Source organism: Grampus griseus, assembly GCF_964374135.1.
Source record: "Grampus griseus genome assembly, chromosome: 1".
In the NCBI taxonomy this organism is placed as follows: Eukaryota; Metazoa; Chordata; class Mammalia; order Artiodactyla; family Delphinidae; genus Grampus; species Grampus griseus.
Window position 1 is genome coordinate 33,057,545 of NC_139017.1, and position 20,457 is coordinate 33,078,001.

General features: G+C 40.6%; 1 protein-coding gene across 1 annotated transcript in view; it reads right to left on the reverse strand.

Annotated features, from left to right (window-relative positions):
* Positions 1–20,457, reverse strand: part of STX6 (syntaxin 6) — a 40,411-nt gene that overhangs the window by 10,734 nt on the left and 9,220 nt on the right. Inside the window, exons 2-4 of the mRNA XM_082666176.1 lie at positions 12,499–12,668; positions 11,260–11,354; positions 2,911–2,973 (exon numbers count right to left, since the gene is read on the reverse strand). Coding sequence (XP_082522302.1) covers positions 2,911–2,973; positions 11,260–11,354; positions 12,499–12,668 — 328 coding nt within the window. The remainder of the gene's footprint in view (positions 1–2,910; positions 2,974–11,259; positions 11,355–12,498; positions 12,669–20,457) is intronic.

Consider the following 20,457-nt stretch of genomic DNA (forward strand, 5'->3'; position numbering starts at 1 on the left):
CCCTAAAATGACAAGAAGCTAAGTCACAGCCCCTCACACACAGAAGGCGCAAGAACCATCGATGTGTATTCAATGTAACCCACAGATAAATCCCAATGCCCTTCAGGTGAACTAAAAGGCTACAGGTTTCCCAGACAGAACTGGGGGTTGCTTCACCAGGCAGCACAGTCACAGCGGGTGCGTGACCCTGATGACCCAGGCAAGCGTTGGCCCTGAAGTCAGTTCTCGACCTGGGCCCCCAGATGCCAGGGTCAGGTTTCTCAGTGTGAATTTGAGGAAGTTTGTAGCCAGAAAAGGATAAGTTTGGGAATGTCTTCCTTCCTTGAAGAGGCCAGCCAGCAATGTGAGCTGGCCCTGCCTGGAATGCCCACAAGCCTTTCTGACTTGGCCAAAGTACTGCTCAAACCAGCCCTGCACAAAGAATCGGAAGACGGTGGCGAATAGGATTCTTCTTCCTTGAAGAGCTGTCAGATCTTCTCACCAGGTACTTTTTAGCTCTGGAACTGTTAAAAGCCTACCTGACTACTTGGTTCTGTCTGAAAAGCCCTCCCATAGCCCCTCAATGTTGACATTAGCCTCACCTGACTTTCAGATGCGAATTCAGTCAAATGGCCACACCTGAGGCTAAGTTCAGGGCGGCTCAGGATGCATCTTAGGTTCTGAGCAGTTATGAGAAGAAAATCAGGAGGCCTGAGAGCTTCCAGCAGCCCAGGGCCTCAGTCAAGAGTCTGGATGGTAACTGTCTCTGGTATAAGGCAGACCCAAGGCTTTTTGGGGATGGCTCTGCTCCAAACTGGTTGCAGGGCTGTCAAGATTTCAAAGGTCCTGCTCGTTCTGATGCGAAGGCTCTAAGGACTCTATGGAGGATACTGGGGCCTAGTGATAATTTTTTCAAGGTCAGAGAAAGGCTACAGTGCATCATTAGGCTATGGGCAGAGAACTGGAGCTCCCGGGGTCACAGTCAGGGCTATTTTTTCTAGCTTACCTGTGGTCTACTCTTGGGGGGACATATGTCATGCTGCTAAGAGTCATCTGTGCTTTATTGTGAGGCAGTTTAGATTTCCTCAGTCTGACCTCCAGGAGTCTGGTTAGTGGGAAAGAAGATAGAGGGCCCGGAGCACCAAGGACCAGCCTGTGTGTAGGTGCCAGAGGAGGAGGTCCTGGCTAAGCCAGGAGCACCTGGTGCTAGATGAAGAATCGAGGTGGACTGTGCCTGTGTGAGTGCTTAGAGAACCCTGGCCCCGCTTTTCCTTGAAACCCTGTGACTCGGAGACATTTTACTCACCGCCCAAAACAATATTCCCAGCCATACCTGGAAAGGCTACGTATAAACACACATTTTATTTATTTATGTTAGTTCAAATATACTATCTAGAGAATAAAAATTCAAATAGAAGTAATAGAGGATAGGTGTTACTATTCACTGTCGAAACTACTGATACTTCAGGTAACTGTCACTCAACTTCTGTAAGCTGAAGCAGAAACGAAAAGGGGACTCCAAAACTTGGCCAGCCTGCGGCCGTTCACTAGCTTCTCTTAAGAGTTAGTGCCAGACAGGATGGCTAGCTAATGGCTTTCCTAGCTGCACTGAGAAGAGCAAGGAGGGTAAATGGGAAGAAAAAAACAATGACTTGGAAAATGAGATGCAGGGAAAGGAAACAGGATTAAGTTAGGCGATATTTAGAGAGTCCTCTCCCCTTTTCAAGCTTTTATAATACTTGTTTTCAAAATTAAGTGGGTCAAGAAACACCTACAGGTATAAAGTGAGCATTTACATCATAAACTACTGATTCCTAGTTAGTTAAAAATGCCGAGCTGGGCTTCCCTGGTGGCGCAGTGGTTGAGAGTCCGCCTGCCGATGCAGGGGACACGGGTTCGTGCCCCGGTCCGGGAAGATCCCACATGCCACAGAGCGGCTAGGCCCATGAGCCATGGCCGCTGAGCCTGCGCATCTGGAGCCTGTGCTCCGCAACGGAAGAGGCCACAGCAGTAAGAGGCCCGTGTACCGAAAAAAAAAAAAAAAAAATGCTGAGCTGATTTCTTGAGTTAACAGTCTAATAAATTCAAGGACTGGGTCTCTTGTAGCTTTTATTTTTGATGTGTCAATACCTGGGCTTTGGTTTCTGAAATTAGGTTTCATAATTTATTTGTAATAACTTATAAAAACTGGACCTCGGGCTTCCCTGGTGGCGCAGTGGTTGAGAGTCCGCCTGCCAATGCAGGGGACATGGGTTCGTGCCCCGGTCCAGGAGGATCCCACATGCCGCGGAGCGGCTGGGCCCGTGAGCCATGTCCGGAGACTGTGCTCCGCAACGGGAGAGGCCACAACGGTGAGAGGCCCGCGTACAGCAAAAAAAAAAAAAAAAAAAACTGGACCTCACATCAAAAAAACAAAAGATACTTAAAATGGTGAAAGATTTAACACACATTAAATTAACACACATTTAAGTTTCCTCAAATGCTTTACAAAAAATTTCAATCATTAAATGTCTAGTGAGTTCTATGCATAGGCAATGTAATAGCAGCTAGAAATAAAAAGAATAAAAAAAAAGAAAAAAGACCATGACACCATCCCTCCTAACTCACGAAGGAGCTTGAGGTCCAGCAGAGAAAGTAAGCAATTACAGCTCTTAACAGAGCGCCTGGTACAAGGAATACGCGCAACAGGTGCAGAATAAATGGCCTGGGGCAAAGGCTCTAAGGTACGCAGAGGGTGCAACCGGAGCCCAGAGGAGGAAACCAGAGGGTGTGAGGGAGGGGGGCAGAGGCGAGGCTGCCTGCCAGCGTCACTACGGGCTCAGCGCACAAGGTCTTCTGCCTGAATACATGATACACGAAGTCAGAATTTTTAAATTCCAAATATCTCTGTATTTTCTTTGATTGATACTGTATATTCTGACATTTACCCACCTGTCTATTTTTCCTTTCAGCTAATGCCTGCACAGATGAAGTTGACATCTGATCCTTCATGTCCTAATGAGATAAATAGAACACCAGAAAACAAATGAACATCCTTAAACAAAATCATCGTTAATATTTTGCACACTAGCAAAATATGCATAATTTATTATTAATTTTTAAACAAAAATACAGCGTTCTTTGACTTCTATTTTCAGTCTCAAAAATAAAGGAAATAAAGAGAAGGACATGCCCTTAAAAAGAAGTAACCTGGATACTAAATTTAAGTATGAGGAAAGAGAAAGTACTTCCTGGGTACCTACCATAGGCCGGAAACACTGTTAAACATGTACACATATGATCACTGACTTTCCACAATGCCCCTGTGAAGCTGGTATTACCTTCATTTTACAATTGAGGACACTAAGATCTAGAAAGACTAAGATACTTTCTCAAGGTCACATAGCCAGTAAATGGCAACCCTGAGGTATACAAACAAAAGCTGTGTTCAACGGCTAGCATCTTTAAGCATAATACATGTAAAAAAAACCATGCACTTTATGATAAAGTATATTTACCATTACATGCCAGAGAATATTTTCAAATAGTGATAAACAGGTAACGTTATTTTATTTGAGTTGCGTTCATGTGAAGTATAGACTATTTCTAACACCAGTATTTTCCAGAGTGGTATCAAAAATAATTTTGTATGCAAAGAAAAATGAATTACTTAATCTAAAAACACTTGGGGATTCCCTGGTGGTGCAGTGGTTAAGAATCCACCTGCCAATACAGGGGACACAGGTTCGAGCCCTGGTCCAGGAAGATCCCACATGCCATGGAGCAACTAAGCCTGAGTGCCACAACTACTGAGCCTGCGCTCTAGAACCCGTGAGCCACAACTACTGAGCCCATGTGCCACAACTACTGAAGCCGTGTGCTGCAACTACTGAAGCTGTGTGCCTAGAGCCCATGCTCCACAAGAGAAGCCACCACAATGAGAAGCCCGCGCACCACAACAAAGAGTAGTCCCCGCTCACTGCGACTAGAGAAAGCCCGCGTGCAGCAACAAAGACCCAATGCAGCCAAAAATTTTAAAAATAAAAATAAAACACTTTATTAAATATGAGCCATTTGCATCATATTTAACTACAACCCAATATACTTTAAAATAATTTCAGCTGAGTACATGATTATTATAATACAATTTTTCTTGAAAAATAAAAAGGATGCCAAAATACTTTATAATTTCCTGTTGGCAAGTAGGCTATTTTAGAGGTGCAAATGTTGAAGTATTAGGCTTTAAAAAACTTCTTCCAAGACCCAGGACAAGTGAATGGTAGATGAGACAGTGCCACTGCTTTCCTGATTCCTACTATGAGAAGTCTGAATGACAACCACCTTGCTGCAGCCTTCAAACTGCCTGATCCCTCGCTCAGCAAATACCGACTGATGCCCAGTGCGTGCCAGAGCACAGCAGTGACGATACAGACAGTGTCCTTGCCTGACGGAGTTCACATCATGGTGGACAAGAGGCAAACAGCAGTCACACACACACTTCAACAGGGTGACTTGCATTTTGGGAAGGAAGGGAGTCAACGGGGCTGAAATCCAGTGGGTGAACGCCACTTTAGAAAGATGGGGGTGACACTTGATCGAGACCTGAGGGCCGAGAATGAGCCCACCACAAAAAGAGCAAGGGCAGAGAATTCCAGGCAGAGGAAACAGCAAGCACAAAAGCCTGGAGGCAGGAAAGGCTCAATGCTTTAGCTTTTGAGAAGGAAGGCCCGATTGTCTGAAGGAGCCACTGTGTGCTGGGTGTCGGAGGGAGGATGTAAGACACGTCTGGCCAAAACACGCAGGGCCTTCAGGCTGCTTAGATTTTATTCCGAGGCAGTGGTTGGCAAACTTCTTCTGTAAAGGAGTAGACATTAAATATTCAGGCTTTGTCACATTTTTTTTTTTAACCACCCTTTAAAAAAGGTAAAACCATTCTTAGATCTCATAGGCCACAGACTGCAGGCCCCTGCTCGAAGGCAATGGAAAGCCCTTAAAATATTTTGAGCAGGGCCATGGAGTATTCTGGTTCATGTTTTAGAAGATCGCTTTGGTTATTCTGTGGGAAAAATGTTGGCAATTAAGCAAAGCAGAAGTAAAGAGATCATTTTACTGCCACACATTAAAGTGCTGCCCACGATGGGAAAGGCGCCTCTAGGAACAAGTGCCCTGACGTTGGAGGCCTTCAACAAGAAGGTATGTGAGCCCTTGGAAATGACACTGGGCAAGTAGGGTGTCGTTCACCCACTGGATTTCTGAGGGTGCTCTACCTGGGGTCCAGCTGACCCATAAATTCTAAATTTTATCTGTTCACAAACCTCAAAAGAAAAAAAAATTATATATATATATATAAGAAAGCCACCCACAGAAACTGAGAAAAATTTACTTAGTAAAAAAAAGTATCACCATAAAAATGGAGGTATTGGTACATTTAAAACAAGGGAAACTTAGTGATACAAGCCATGTTTCTCAAATGTTTGAGATCTACCTGAGTCAGTCACCTGAGGTGCTGTTAAAAATGCAGGTCCCTGGACCCCACCCAGCCCTACTAAGTCAGACTCTAAGGAACAGTTTAACAAGTCTCCCAGGTGAGAAGCTGTTCGAGAAGCTTCGATCCCCACAAATTCTAGAAGCCTTCAAAGGAGACCATTATTGCTGTTATCTCCTGGACTGCAGGATTCCTTTTCTAATTATCAATTAAATTGGAGTTTAAGATGATATTCTGATATTCAAACAATATGAATAGTACAATCCCATTTATTTAATATATATTAATAACTACACAAAGCAAATATCTGAATTGTTCACTGGTGGGATAATATATGCTTTTTTTAAATGCATTTAATACATTTTACAGTAGCCTTTTAAAAAATAATGAACATTACCTGCATAATAAAAATATCAGCCCACATGTATGGAAAAAGTGACTTTGAAGTTCCAATTGAACTTTGATCACTGTCTGTAGAATGTGTTTTTGCTGTTAGAAGGTAGGACAGTGAGGGGGGCAGTAATGACTGTAAAAGCACACAAGGGGGCTTCTAGGGGGTGCTGGGAATGCTCTGGAATGCTTCTGGGTTGGCTTCCATGGTTGTGATCAGTTTATAAACTCTTTAAACTGTATATTTGGGGTGCATGCACTTTTCTGTACTATTATAACTTAATAAAAATGTTTAAAAGAAAACTACTGCTCTTGAACAATGGCTGGAAGGTAAACTAGACCAACCCTTTGAAAATAAATTTGGCATTTTGCATTAAGAGCTTTGATATTTGTAACAAATATCCACTGCCTTGACCCAGTAATTCTAATAGGACTTATTTTAAGGAAATGATAGAAAATATAAACTGAAACAGATATGCAAAGATGTAAACTGCAGTGTTATTTACAATATGAAAGAAAAGTAGAAATAAGCATCATATCCAAACAAGGGAATAGTAACTTACAGTAAACCTATACACAATGTAATATCGTGCACTAGACATTACACTTAGAGTTCGGTGAACAGACAATTCACAGAAAAACACAGATGATCAAACATGAAAAGATGCACTAACCCATTAATAATCAAAGAAGTGCAGATTAAGAGATATTTTTCCCAGTTAGATTGGGAAAGATGAAAAAGATGAACACTACTTAGTGTTGATATAGGTATTAAGGAACACGGAATCTGCACTCTGCTTTTAGAAATATCATTGATAAGGTCTCTTTGCAAGATACTTTGAAAATATTAACCAATGTTTTAAATGTGCATTTTCATTGAACTTTTTAGTACTTAAATATTCAGGATATGCTCACAAAGATGGTTCCTGAAGTATGATTTACAATTGCCAAAAATTAACAACCACCTAATATCTACCAATAGGGTCAATGATCAAACAGATCATAATAGAACCAGGTTAGAGAAGAGGTTAAGAGCATAGTCTTTCATGTCAAAGACCTGGGTTCAAGCTTAGTTATGCTTTTTAGTAACTATGCAAAGTTGTGCAAATTACTCAATTTTTCTAAGTGCCTGTTTCTTCTGTATAATATTTTATAGGGTCATTGGGGGGACTGATAAAGTATGCAACCATTAAAAAGGATAATCTAAATCTACTCTATCCAATAGCTATTAGCCAATTACGGTTATGTATTGAGATCATGAAATGAAGTCAGTGTAACTGAGGAATTAAATTTTTAATTTTATTTAATTTTAATTAATTTGGATTTAAATTCAATTACTGGAAAACTTTCCCATGTCTGGAAAACACACGGTGTGCACATCAACCTTTTCAACTGTATTATAAACTCTAAACGCGATGAAGTATCCCCAATGAAAAGTTCACTTCTGAACTGACGTATCCTTAAGCGTAAACTATATGCCAGCCTTAGAAGTTTTAGTAAAAAAAAGTTTTAAAAATTTAACAAAAAATCTCTATTACTTTTATATTGATTATATGTTTAAATAATAATCTTCTGGATATACTAAGTTAAAAAATACATTAAATTCACTGTTTCTTTTTACTTTTAAAATATGACTACTAGAAAATTAAAGATAGCTTGCATTTTAGTATTTCTATTGGACAGCACTGGTCTAGATATATCTGTACTGATACAAGACTATGTCCACAATATTTTTTCATAGAAAAAAATTACAGACTAATGTCATTTCTTTTAAAAGTGTACTTCAGTGTCTACAAGATGGCTAGAAAAAATACTTAAAAGTGTGATTTTTTTTTTAGGGAGTGGAATTACAGAATGGAGGGACATTTCACCTTTCTTAATCAAAATTATCTGCATTTTAAAAATAGTATGAATTACTTTTAATTTTAAAAATTAAAATAAAAAATGCTTATGACTGCATAACAGTATGATCACAACTACGTAAAAAACACAACAAAATTTTGTGTTTACGTTTCTTACTTTGAGTTTAGGTTTTTCTATTTTTTCCTCTTGTAAAATTTTTCTAATTTTCTTTGAAATGAGCACGCGTTACTTTAATGAAATACACGGTTTAAAGTTCCAGTTTAAAAATTTTCTGTTTAATAAAATATGTGTGTGGGGGTATATGTTAGCTCTGATGGTCAGTGAACTCAACAGCTGTGTGGTGCGCATCCTGTTTGGGGCCATGGCAGATGGTAAAGAGCTATGGCCTTCACTTTCAGGATGGTACTTTTTTTATGTAGTGTAAAAGTTGCCAGATACCATACCACAGATTACCTTCTTATTAGGATATGGAATTTTAAACTATGTCACTAAACAGTTTTGAGCATTTTTTAACCACCTGTCATGCCAAAAACATAATTACTCATCATTTTTTTTTAAAAAAAAAACAGTTATTTGTTGTTGTTTTGGCCATGCTGTGCAGCTTGTGGGTAGTTCCCCGACCAGGGATTGAACCCGGGCCCTTGGCAGTGACAGCGTGGAGTCCTAACCACTGGACCGCCAGGGAATTTCCTCATCTTTCTAATACAAGAAGTTTAGAACAAGCAGTCAAGACAGCAGTTAGTATCGATAAAAAATGGTTCACCTGCCAAAAGAACAACAACGGTCCCGGTTGTTTATGCTCCTGTTCCCATTTTATGCCATCTTCCAAGCTGAGTGAACGGCACACTGTAAATCCCAGTGCTTCCCACTCAGAGGAGTCACATCCCAGTGTCATTTGTAACCACAGAGTATGACTCACCCTTTTTGATTAACCAAAGCCATTTCTATCTTGACTTATAACTGACTACCAACAATTCCTGGGTTTTAAGAGGTTGGATTTTGGGGAGGCGGTGCTATAGTTCTGACTGCCTTTGAAAGTTTAAACAAAGTTGGAGAATGTTAGTGAGGATCATTTAATTGATAAAACTGAGATCCAGAGAGGCTAAATGACTTGCCACGCTGAAAATGTATTAAGGTCTCAGCTGAGCCTAGAACTCAGGTCTCCTCACCTCTCTCACTGTTCTGCCATTCACTGCAAAACCTTTCACTACTAAATTAACCCCACGTCCCTTCTGCAATAGATTTCCATAACACGAACATCTCACAAGCGAAAACTCTGATGTATACGTGACTCCACAAATGTAAAAATGATGACCTCAAAAGTACTAAGGTTATATAAACAAAAACAAGAATGTTTTGCTTTCTTTAGTAAAAACTGCCAGCAAAACTTAATAAAAACTGCACGAACTTAAAAGACGTTTTGAAAAACATATACAAAACTTTTTAAACAAAAATGACTTATTAAAACACAGTGGACATTGAGAAGATAAACAAAAATAACTTATTAAAAAGCAAAAACAGTGGACGTTAATTGAGAACAAAGACAAGAGAAAGATTTAGTTCTTCAGGTAGAACAGCAACAACAGATGTATAATGCCCTAAGAAGGAGAAAGCACAATTGGCATACACTGTGGATCAAAAGGTATTCCTTTAAGCAACTAAATGAAAACCCACTGATAATGGTAACAGGAGCTTACATAAACTTGTGATGTACAAATTCCTAATCTGGGCTTGGTCTTGCGTTTCATTTCCCCAAATTGCTAACTCTCTGATCCCACAATATCAGCGTCCTCCAAGTGGAACCCAGAGAGTTCTGGATACAAATACTGTTCAGCTGAATGCAATAATATTGAATCAACACAATGCTTTTTTTTGAAAAAAATCAAGTTGGCATCAATTACCACTTCTCTTCTACAAAACCTCAATTAGAATTTATTAAAATCAGATGAGCAAAAACTCAGTTAGGTACTATTAACCCATCACCAGCAAATAGTAACAGCTTTCAAAAAGGAGTCATAAATTAGAAAAATGATTAAAAACTCTAAAACATTCAGTTGGGTCACACAGTTGAGTACAGTTTAGATCTCAACTATAAAAGGACTGCAACATTATGAAGCATGGACTTGATTTAGAATACTTCTTTCAAAGAACGTACTTTAAAAAGCTTTTCAATTATTATAAAATGAACTTTGGATTATACTTCCAATTATACCAACTCACTTAACTTTTACTATGTTGACCTCTGAATTTCAATTTGCAGAATTTACAAGTACTACCTTGCAGAAAAACAAATATAATGGTTAAAGTCAAGAATATACGCTTCACTGCAAGGCACCATTTAAATACCAACATCTACAGAAGTCATTTTCAGAAAAATCTATCACAAAAAATTTAAAAAGCACATACTACATTTATAAAATAAGGAGTTGGGAAATTATTTACCTTACCAAAAAAATACATCACCCAACAACAGGGCTTCCTTATCAGAAGAGCCTCTGAACTGGCTAGAGACTAGGAGCGTCTAATCCAAATGTTCATCGTATAGATGGGGCACCTAGGTCTAAAAAGGTTACTGCCCCCATTACAGTGTGGGTTTATTTCTAAACAATTTAGGTACATGGATACAGAAAGGCAACTAATGAGTAAAGGAACAAGAATATTTAAAGTGCAGTGATAACCTACCATCTGAAATAATTTCAAAAGGAAATCACATGACACGGAGTCTTTGGCAAGCACACACCAAGGTTCCCGCCTAAGATGACTCTTAAAAAGCCATATGTTAGCACTGGTATGATCCCAAGTCTTTTTATTCAAGGAAGCTGCTTTCTAGTACATATGTTAAAGACAGGTGGTTCTCCTACATCTAGTTATGCTAATCAACTGGCTTAGCCATATAGTTTCAAAATATAAACATATCTTAACGATACAAGATTTCACTTAAATGCTATTTTCTCTTAGGTTTTTTTAATAATAGGTTATTATCTAAATAATTTGAGACTGAAGATTTGTTCCCTTGGATTGATTTTTTACACGCTGATAGATGCCTGCTTGCTCTGGATAACTCCCGAAAGGCTGTCAAGCCGTTGTATATGGAAATGTCAGTAAATGGGTTGCAAGAGTTCCAGAAGCAATTCAGATGGTGGAAGAGGCCGCCATCCAAACCCAGTAAGAGTACCCTTCACAATGCAAAGGGATTACCAATCAATCAGGAAAGCAAATGGTTTCTACAACAGCAGTTCTTCTTTTTGTCTAGAAATACAGTATACTAAGAAGTAAAGAGGAAAAAAGATAACTGCTTTGGAGGAATGAGAGGTATGGACAGGAAGATTACAGTAACCTTCCCAAAGCCAGCAGCCTACTCTCTCATTTTTGCCCTGAGAAAAAAGGCTGACCAATACTAAAAACAGATTTCTTTTCAATCAGAGAAATATGTAGAAAACTGGCATTTAATTCATATTAAAAAGGAGTTTCAGAGTTGACCTATTAGTTTAAATTAAAGGGAAGAGTTCAGAGAAGTCTGGCTATTTCTTGCACAAATTACACAGTAAGATCACATCCCTTACCCTGACGACTTGCCGAGTACTTGTGATGAAAGCTTTTCTTATACTCAATTCAGTTGCATCGAGGTTGAATTTCCTAGGATTTGCTTCGACTATGCGTGGGTCAAAAAGTCAAGGTAAAGCAATTTCATCATCGAAAACCTAACAACCAACATCATGTGAAACCACAGAATCTCTCACAGCAATAAAATGTGGCCCAGCGTTTCTGAACACATAGTCAACTTGGCACTAATCATTCTCAAACTTTCTCTGCCCACAGCTAGATGAGGATCCTTGTGCCCTGAGGCAGAGATGACCTGCCTGGGTTCACTGCAAACCCATGAGTGTCTGACCACAGCCGAGCTGGGCTCTTCCAGATGCCTGCCAGCACGTTTTTTGACTCCAGATCACCTTTCCCAGGACACCTTTTGTCCTGGGAAACAGCAAGCTGTTTTCATTTGCCATTCCAACTCATTCCACTTCTGTCAAGAAGCTAACTCTGCTTCTTAACCTAGAGATCGAGGCTTCTTTTGTGAAGCTTTCCTGCTCTCCTCACCCCCAGCTTGGTTCTGCTGCCCCGTGTCACTCACATGGCTCTCTGTACTTATCTCTTATCATCTGCAAGTATACACTTGTGCCAATATTTGACTAATGTCTGTTTCTCCCGCCCCCAAGTCCCTCTATACTCCCATGGTAAATTCTACAAGGGCTGGTATAGTTTTGCTTATCAATCCAATCTCAGTAACTAACAAAATGTCCAGCACATAGCACACTCAATAACTATTGCTGAATGACGAATATCTATTAAAACTTTTGTCCTCTTATCTCACAATTTCTCTATCTCCCCCAATCTTTTTCTCATCCCTCCTACCTCGAGGGAACACATATCTCCCTGTAACTGTGCTTTTGATCCCACTCCCTCACATATTTTGTTCCACTAGTTTTAGAGAACACATTTGTCTTTTAATAATTTAAAAGGTGCCCCGGGGTCACTGTGATTAATAGAAATTATGGACTCCACATCCAGTCTGACTCCAGGGTCCAAGCTCAAAATCACTGCACTATGCCACCTTCACGTTGCAGGATTTGACTACTCTACCTTAGATTACTGGTCAACGATTTTAAGTGTGTCATGGTACGAATAAGGGCAACATCAATCAACGATAAAAGGCAATATCTAATCTATGTACTTGAGACATCTAGATGAAACTTGTCCATCTGTCTGCTTGCCTCACGTGGCACAGACACTGCAGAAAAGGATATTGATGGTTTCGTCAAGGTCCTCTAGATCCCACTCTATGCTCCGGAGGTTGTTTCTCAGCTCGTTGGTGGTCCAGTCGATTTCTTCCCTCGTGGCTGTGGATGGGTCCTGGAGGAGCTCTGTCCATCTCTGAAACAATCCCTGTGCAGTGTTGACTGCTTTCTGTACCTCTCTGTATTCAGGTGAAGGGAAAGGAGAGATATGAGACAGCATGTTCCACGAGCAACTTATAAGACTTAGGTGAACCTTTACGATCAGACACCATCCTCAGCAACCACCATTCCCCAAAGTGTTTTTAAGTCGTTACAAAAGGCTCTTCATGGACAAATATCAAAGTTCAAAACTTTAAAATAATAGGCTGAGTATTATATTCTCAGCTCATTTCAAAATAAAACAGCCTCTACTTAAGCAGCTATAATTACCAAGTCTGTTTGTGAAGGACAAAATTTAATTTTTCTAACGGACTGTCCTTAAAAGTAGTCTAAGAAGCTATAATATAAATTAACTAAAGGGCCGTTAACATTCACACATGTTGCCAGTTGGAGTGAAGTAATTTATATTCAGAAGAAAAGGTTCTAAAACAACTTTCCTTTTCCTGGGGAGGTTCGTGTGGAAGAGGGGTAAAAAAGGATAGAAGGAAAGGTTACTCTTACACAGCTAGTCTTTTAGAAGGCAACTATTTTAATCTGAGACATTTTAAAATCCAACATCTCATTAGAAGATTCCTAAACATTATTAGCTTTAAATTTATCTACTTTCCTGGATTAAGCAACTCTGTACAGCAGATTCGTGTGCTTCATGTTTAGGGAGTGAGACTAGGCCATTAAGAGCGACGGCCTATTTTGCTTTTAGATTAGATACAGTCACAAGGTCTTAAAAACTCCTCGCCTGCCCCTGCCATTGGGCCAGTATCCACCATTTAAATATTATAATCTAACACTACCACATATAAAAGCCATAAAGGACTCATTTTATAATCATGGTCTCTTGTGTACAAAGATTATAACCTTCATGCTCCTAAACTAAGAGATCTGTTTTGATCCTTCTATGATTTCTTAACCAGTTCTTCTGGGTGTTCAATCAGTGTGTTCGTTACCTATTGCTTTAAAACAGAAATTGCACGCATCCTATTCCCTCTGACATTTCAAGTACCAGAGGAGACAGCACTAACAACATGAAGAAAGGTGACTTACAAAATCTTGAACTGTGAATACTGATGAGAGCTAAGAAGCTGAATGTTAAATAGAGAATACAGCCATTGGGACTAGCTGAATAAATCACTGAGCTACGCAGCCAACAATGAATCTACCAAGGTTATGTTCATAACCAGTTCACGGGTTAGGCAAGTCCCCTCATTTTTCCTCTCACATCAGTCTTATGCTTTTAGCGCCAAAGAGAAACTCTATTGAGACAAAAAGAAGGACTAAGTAAGTGAGATGTCAATCTGCTATTTTTACTCTATACTGAGGTTTCTGGCTGATTTGGTAAAGAAAGAGGTATACATTTTGCCATAATATGAAGTACTTGGTTTACTTGTAAGTGTTGAATGTCCTCTATGACAACAGAAGACAGAGTTAAAAAGGTATCTAAAACGATATCTCATTCTAAAGAATATGAAAATTATCAGTTCTGTAAAGGAAATCTGAATTCCTTTTCGAGAACTAGAAGCCTCAGGCTAGGGTATACCACGTTCTCCACACCAGTAGACAACTAGGATGCCGGAATTAAAATCTTAAGCAGTGATCCATAAACTTTTTTGGTCTCAGGACTCTTTTGCGCTTTTCAAAATTACTGAAGACTCCAAAGAACTCAGATTAATGTGGACTCTATCTATTGCCACTCACTGTATTAGAAATTCAAACAGATATTTAAAAATATTTACCAATTAATCAAACATAATGATGAAATTATGATATGTTAATGTTTTCGCCAAAAATTTCTAAAACAACAATATTTAGTAAGAAGAGTGGCACTGATTCACATATTTGCAAATCTCTTTAATATCTGGTTTAACAGTAGACAGGTGGATTCTCACATCTGCTTCTACATTCAGTCTGTTGACACACGTTTTGGTTGAAGTATATGATGGAAATCCAGCCTCATACAGATAGGTAGTTGGAAAAGGGAGGAGTATTTTAACAGTCTTTTCAGATAATTGTGGATATTCTTTCTTGACACAATACAAAAACTCAACAAGTGGCAGTTTCTTAAAGGTTAGCTGCAACGTGGAAGCTGAAACTGTACCAAAGACGCTGTATATTCTCATACATTACAACCCACTGCTCCATCTTGTATTGTGAAGGGATGTTCTCCCCACATATGATTTTACAGCATCACGTACTGGTCATTTGTAAAGTATGAGTTTACTGAGCATCAAAGATCTTCCAAATGCTGACTCATTTCATTATACAATAACCAATATCATATAATAATATCACCACCAATTCCATCAGAAAAACTTAACTACTGGGAATCTGTAAGATGATAGCAGTTGATACGAGCTTTCCAAAATTCTATTTTTTAAAAAAAGGCTCTAATTTCATCATCCACAAAAATACTGTCAGTTGTTTTCTGAGAAGTGACAGGTTCACCTCATTCATTTTGGAGAAAATCTCAAGATAATTTTGAGATTTGTGAACATATGCAAATCTCAATAACCAGTTTGCGAGTCATCCTTTTAAGAAAAAATAAGATTCTATGGAGGAAAAAACGAGCTATTTCAGCTCACAGCTGGATCACAGAAGTGCTTTCCCTGGAGTCACCATCTTAGCTCACAATACAGCCAAAGTGTTTCATGCACTCTCTCATTTCGTCCCACAGAGTATTAAAATGTGTACTAAGGCTGGGAGAAAACATTTGTGCATTACATGTCTGATTAATGATATTGATAACAATATATTTTTTTAAAAAAACTCTCAAAACTTAAGAAAACTCAATTTAAAAATGGACAAAAGATCTGAACAGTCACTTCACTAGAGACGACATACAAATGACAACTAGCACATGAAAAGATGCCTAATATCATTAGTCATCAGAAAAATGCAAAGTAAATCCACAATGAGATACCACTACAAACTTAGAATGGCTTCACACAACTAACCAACCAATTGACAATGCCAAGTGCTGACCAGGTGGTGGAGTAACTGGAACTCTCATTCATTACTGGTGGAAATGCAAAACTGTACAGCTACTTTGGAAAACAGTGTGGCTGTTTCTTAAAATTAAATATACAGGGGCTTCCCTGGTGGCGCAGTGGTTAAGAATCCTCCTGCCAGTGCAGGGCACACAGGTTCAAGCCCTGGTCCGGGAAGATCCCACGTGCCGTGGAGCAACTAAGCCCGTGAGCCACAACTACTGAGCCTGCGCTCTAGAGCCCGTGAGCCACAACTACTGAAGCCCGCGCACCTAGAGCCCGTGAGCCACAACTACTGAAGCCCGCGCACCTAGAGCCCATGCTCCACAACAAGAGAAGCCACCGCGATAAGAAGCCCACACACAGCAACAAAGAGTAGCCCCTGCTTGCAGCTACTGGAGAAGGCCCGCGCGCAGCAACGAAGACCCAACGCAGCCAAAAATAAAATAAATTTATAAAAAACAAAAACAAAAAAACATACAAAACATACACTTACCATTATGACCCAACAACCCCACTTCAAGGTGATACAAAAACACACAGGTTAATACAACAACCTGCAAATTCTTATAGCAGCTTTAGTCGTAACAGCCAAAAATTGAAAACAACCCGAATGTCCTTCAACTAAGGAATGGAAAACTGTGGTACATCTGAACAATGGAATACTACTCAGCAATAAAAAGAAACAAACCACAAATACACGCAACAATATGGACAAATCTCAAATGCATTACGCAAAATGTGAGAAGTTAGAAGGCCACACAATGTATGATTTCATTTCTGTAACATTCTGGAGAAGGCAGAACTATAGGGACAGAAAATAGATCAGTAGTTGCCAGATGCTGGGCATGGGGGAAGGGGGACACAGAAACTTTTAGGGGTGATGGATCTGTCCTGAAACTTATTTGTGGAGGTGGTCGCTACTGACTATACACATTTGTCAAATTTCACAGAAGTATACACTAAAAAGGGTCAATTTTACTGTAGGTAAATTATAACTTTTAAAAAAATGAGGAAAGGTGTTCTTGGGACTCAAGATTTGATAATTTTTTTTTTTTTTTTTTTTTTTTTTTACTGTTTCATGAAGAACATTCTTGAAGGAATATGATTCTCATTTTTCTTTTCCTCTGTGAGGGAGGAATACAATGACTACTAGTACAGTTTGGTGCCACTGCCTTGATTTAGGCTAAGGCACCAGCAGTTTGCACCATCAGTGTTATTGTCAACATGATGAAAAAAAGCAAGTAACATCTGAGTAGTATCATGAAAAGCAGTTTAAGCTGAGGGGCTCTTCTATGAAAGGATATTGAGACCCCCTTGGGATCCAAGGGCCACACTTTCAGACTCGAGGGGGAGGAGGGGCAGGTGGGTAGACTCAATTCTTGCAGCACAGAGTGAAATCAAGGAGTCCTTAAGCATGCAAGAACTTGTGCATGTCCTAAAGAAGAAATGAAAGAAATGGCAGAAATTAGAAAAATGCTGCAAAGCATTCCCAGGACGACATTCAAAACCCAACAGGCCTGGCCAGTGACCTGGCTTATTCCACTCTCAATCTCTTATTTTTCAAAGAGGTTTCATTTTCAGTTTTCATGGAATAGCACAGACATGAGAAAATCAAAGTAGTCTTAGTTTACATTTCTAAGACACGTTTTAAGGGATCACAAAGGTGGGAACTGTCAGGAATGGTTCAGATCTTGAAAAGCCAGAACACGCAGTGTGTCAAGGAATCTATCTTAAAAGCAACTAACGGGGTCCCTCAAAGTTTAAAACATCTCCCAATTTTTCTTCTTCCAATATCAACTCAGCATAGCATTACCCTGAAAAAGAAGGCATGAATGAAGAGAAAACGTGTGTCACACACAAAACCTATTTTTAAGCCAAATATTAATGGTAACCAGAATATACCAAAGAACTTAGAATTTCTGAATAGTTTCAAGAAATACAAGACACAATGTAATAATGTACAAGACCCTACCTAGTGAGATAACCTGCTCAATTCAGAACTATTTGTAAATATCTGGGACTAAATATTTAGAATCACCTGTCATTCCAAGGAAACAGATGAATAGGACAGAGGAGTATATAACCACGACAGCTGTTTGATATTTGTGAGGGTTTCAACAGAGGAGAGCTGGTGGAATTTTCTTCACCTACTTTCCCAGGAAAGGTAAGGGAGTTGTTTCTGCATGAATTGGCTAGTTAGGCACTTCCCACACAGGCATGCCCAGCATCATCTACTCCATAGTTAGTGCTCACCACACAGTGAGCCCACGTGAGCATGCTGCACGCTGTGGGCAGCGCTGCAGCTGCCGACTCCTTAGTCAACAGTGATCCACTTTCATCTGTGCTCTCCAGAAAGGTCAAAATCACAAGATATTGCCTCTGTTTCCTGTAGAGTTAGGTGCAGCTCTTTTCAGGTTTTTCTTCCAAGTGCATAATGGGAATGATTAAAGTCTGACACAACTTTCTATGAGGGATCATGTATACCTTGAATTTTTGGAGCTCTTCAGTTTAGCAATCTTCTTGGTAAATAATAATCTGCTCACAGACAGCTTTGGGTATCATGTCTGACACCATTTCACCAAAAACTTGCTAATTGCTTTCCTAGGAATTACAGGTTTAGCTCCTGACCCAGAGAAATCTTTCAGTCCATTGAAGGAGAGAGATGGCTATCTCCTACAACAGTCAAGCAGATGTTCTGCTCCTATATCTGTTGCAGATGCTTCCAAAGTCAGTTTTGTCTTACACGTTTCATGAGTAACAAGAGTCACAGCATTGGAAATACTACAGATGAGCCTCTTTCCCTTGCTGTCCACCAAACGGCCCATCAAAATGATGGGACCCATCATATCCTCATGGATATGAACTCCTTATGACCACCAGAATGAAGGTCCTTCACTGCAAGCCATGCCAGTGCCCATGGGACCACCTGTAACACAGAGCTTCTTTCCCAGTAAGCAACTGTCAAAAATGAAAACACAGGGCTTCCCTGGTGGCGCAGTGGTTGAGAGTCCGCTTGCCGATGCAGGGGACACGGGTTCGTGCCCCGGTCCGGGAAGATCCCACATGCCGCGGAGCAGCTGGGCCCGTGAGCCATGGCCGCTGAGCCTGCGCGTCCGGAGCCTGTGCTCCGCAACGGGAGACGCCACAACAGTGAGAGGCCCGCATACCGGAAAAAAAAAAAAAAAAAAAAATGAAAACACAGTCCACATCTTCGAAGAATGTATCTTTCAGGCAAAAATAAAGCTTTCATCTACGCTTTCAAAACCAGATTCTTCCATTCCTTATAAATAAAGAGTTGACACTGGCAGGACTAACCAATCCAGTTTTGTTTTTTGCCACGCCATGTGGCATGTGAGATCTTAGTTCCCCGACCAGGAATCGAACCCGCATCCCCTGCATTGGAAGCACGGAATCTTAACCACTGGACCACCACGGAAGTGCCCCAGTTTGTTTTTTTTTGCGGTACGCGGGCCTCTCACTGTTGTGGCCTCTCCCGTTGCGGAGCACAGGCTCCGGACGTGCAGGCTCAGAGGCCATGGCTCACGGGCCCAGCCGCTCCGCGGCATGTTGGGATCCTCCCAGACCGGGGCATGAACCCGTGTCCCCTGCATCGGCAGGCGGACTCTCAACCACTGCACCAGGGAAGCCCCCCCAGTTTGTTTTTGAAGCCAGCCCAGCACTAACCCCTGGTCACTGCTAGTTGAGCCCCTGCCATATAACATTCCAGTCTGTTCCACCATGGTAAAAGGCTCACCATCCCAACCAACCCTTAGGGCTTCAGGCAATACATCCAGGTGTCCATAAAATAATTTCTTATCTGGATCTCATTAAATTTGTTGGTAAGATGGGAGGAAGAAGTATTTTAGCCATTAGGGAGCTTTTGTTTCCCGGAATCTGTCATTCAATTGGGCCAACGAATTGCAGGATAACCATAGCTGCAGCCTCCATCAGCCTTTTGATTTCTCCTTTCTTCTCTGACCATGCTAATAGGCTCTGAACTGGCATCCGTTCCAGTTACTGTGGTTGTATAACAGTTACCCCAAAACTTAATGGCATCAAACGACCATTTCTTATGGGGAGTCTGTGGGTCAGGAATTCATGCCGAACGCAGAAGAGACGGCTTGTCCCCGCTCCACAATGTCTGGGGCCTCAGCTGAAAGACTGCCAGGCTGGGGCTGCAGAAGCAGGTGCTCCTCGGTAGCATCTCTGTGTCTGCGTTGTCTCTCCACGTGTGTGCTCCAGCAGAGTGGCTTCAGTAGAGCTGGACTTGTGTCCCAAGTCAGAAAGATGCAGGTGAAAGCTGAATTGGTTGGTTGTCTTTTGTGACGAAAGCTTCAGGAGTCAAGCAGTGTCATTTCTGCCTCATTCTGTCAGTCGAGGCAGTTACAAAGGTCTGCCTGGGTTCAAAGAAAAGGAATGAGGACCCCAGCTTGATAGAAGAATGCCAGCTTCACAAGTTAAGAAAAGCAAATAGGACAGGATGTATATTGGGGTGGCCACCTTTGGAAAAACACAATAAGCCACAACACCTATACCTGGGGCAGCACCCATCCTGCATGTCTCTTTACAGTGGGGTCCCTGTTTCATCAACACCCTGAGAGGCTAGTGAAGGCTGATGGTTTCCACTCTACTAATGAAACCTGAAAAATCTAGGCTGGGCAAACCTCTGCAACCCTATCACCCTTCTACCCCATATCCCACCAACCTGTTCTACCACCAACCCCTTGGGCTAGGTGAGAAGCTCTTTTTACTGCTTGACTTCCACACTCACATCGTTTGTACTTAAGGGGAAAAACACACATACCCTGCACTTGACCTGACTGCC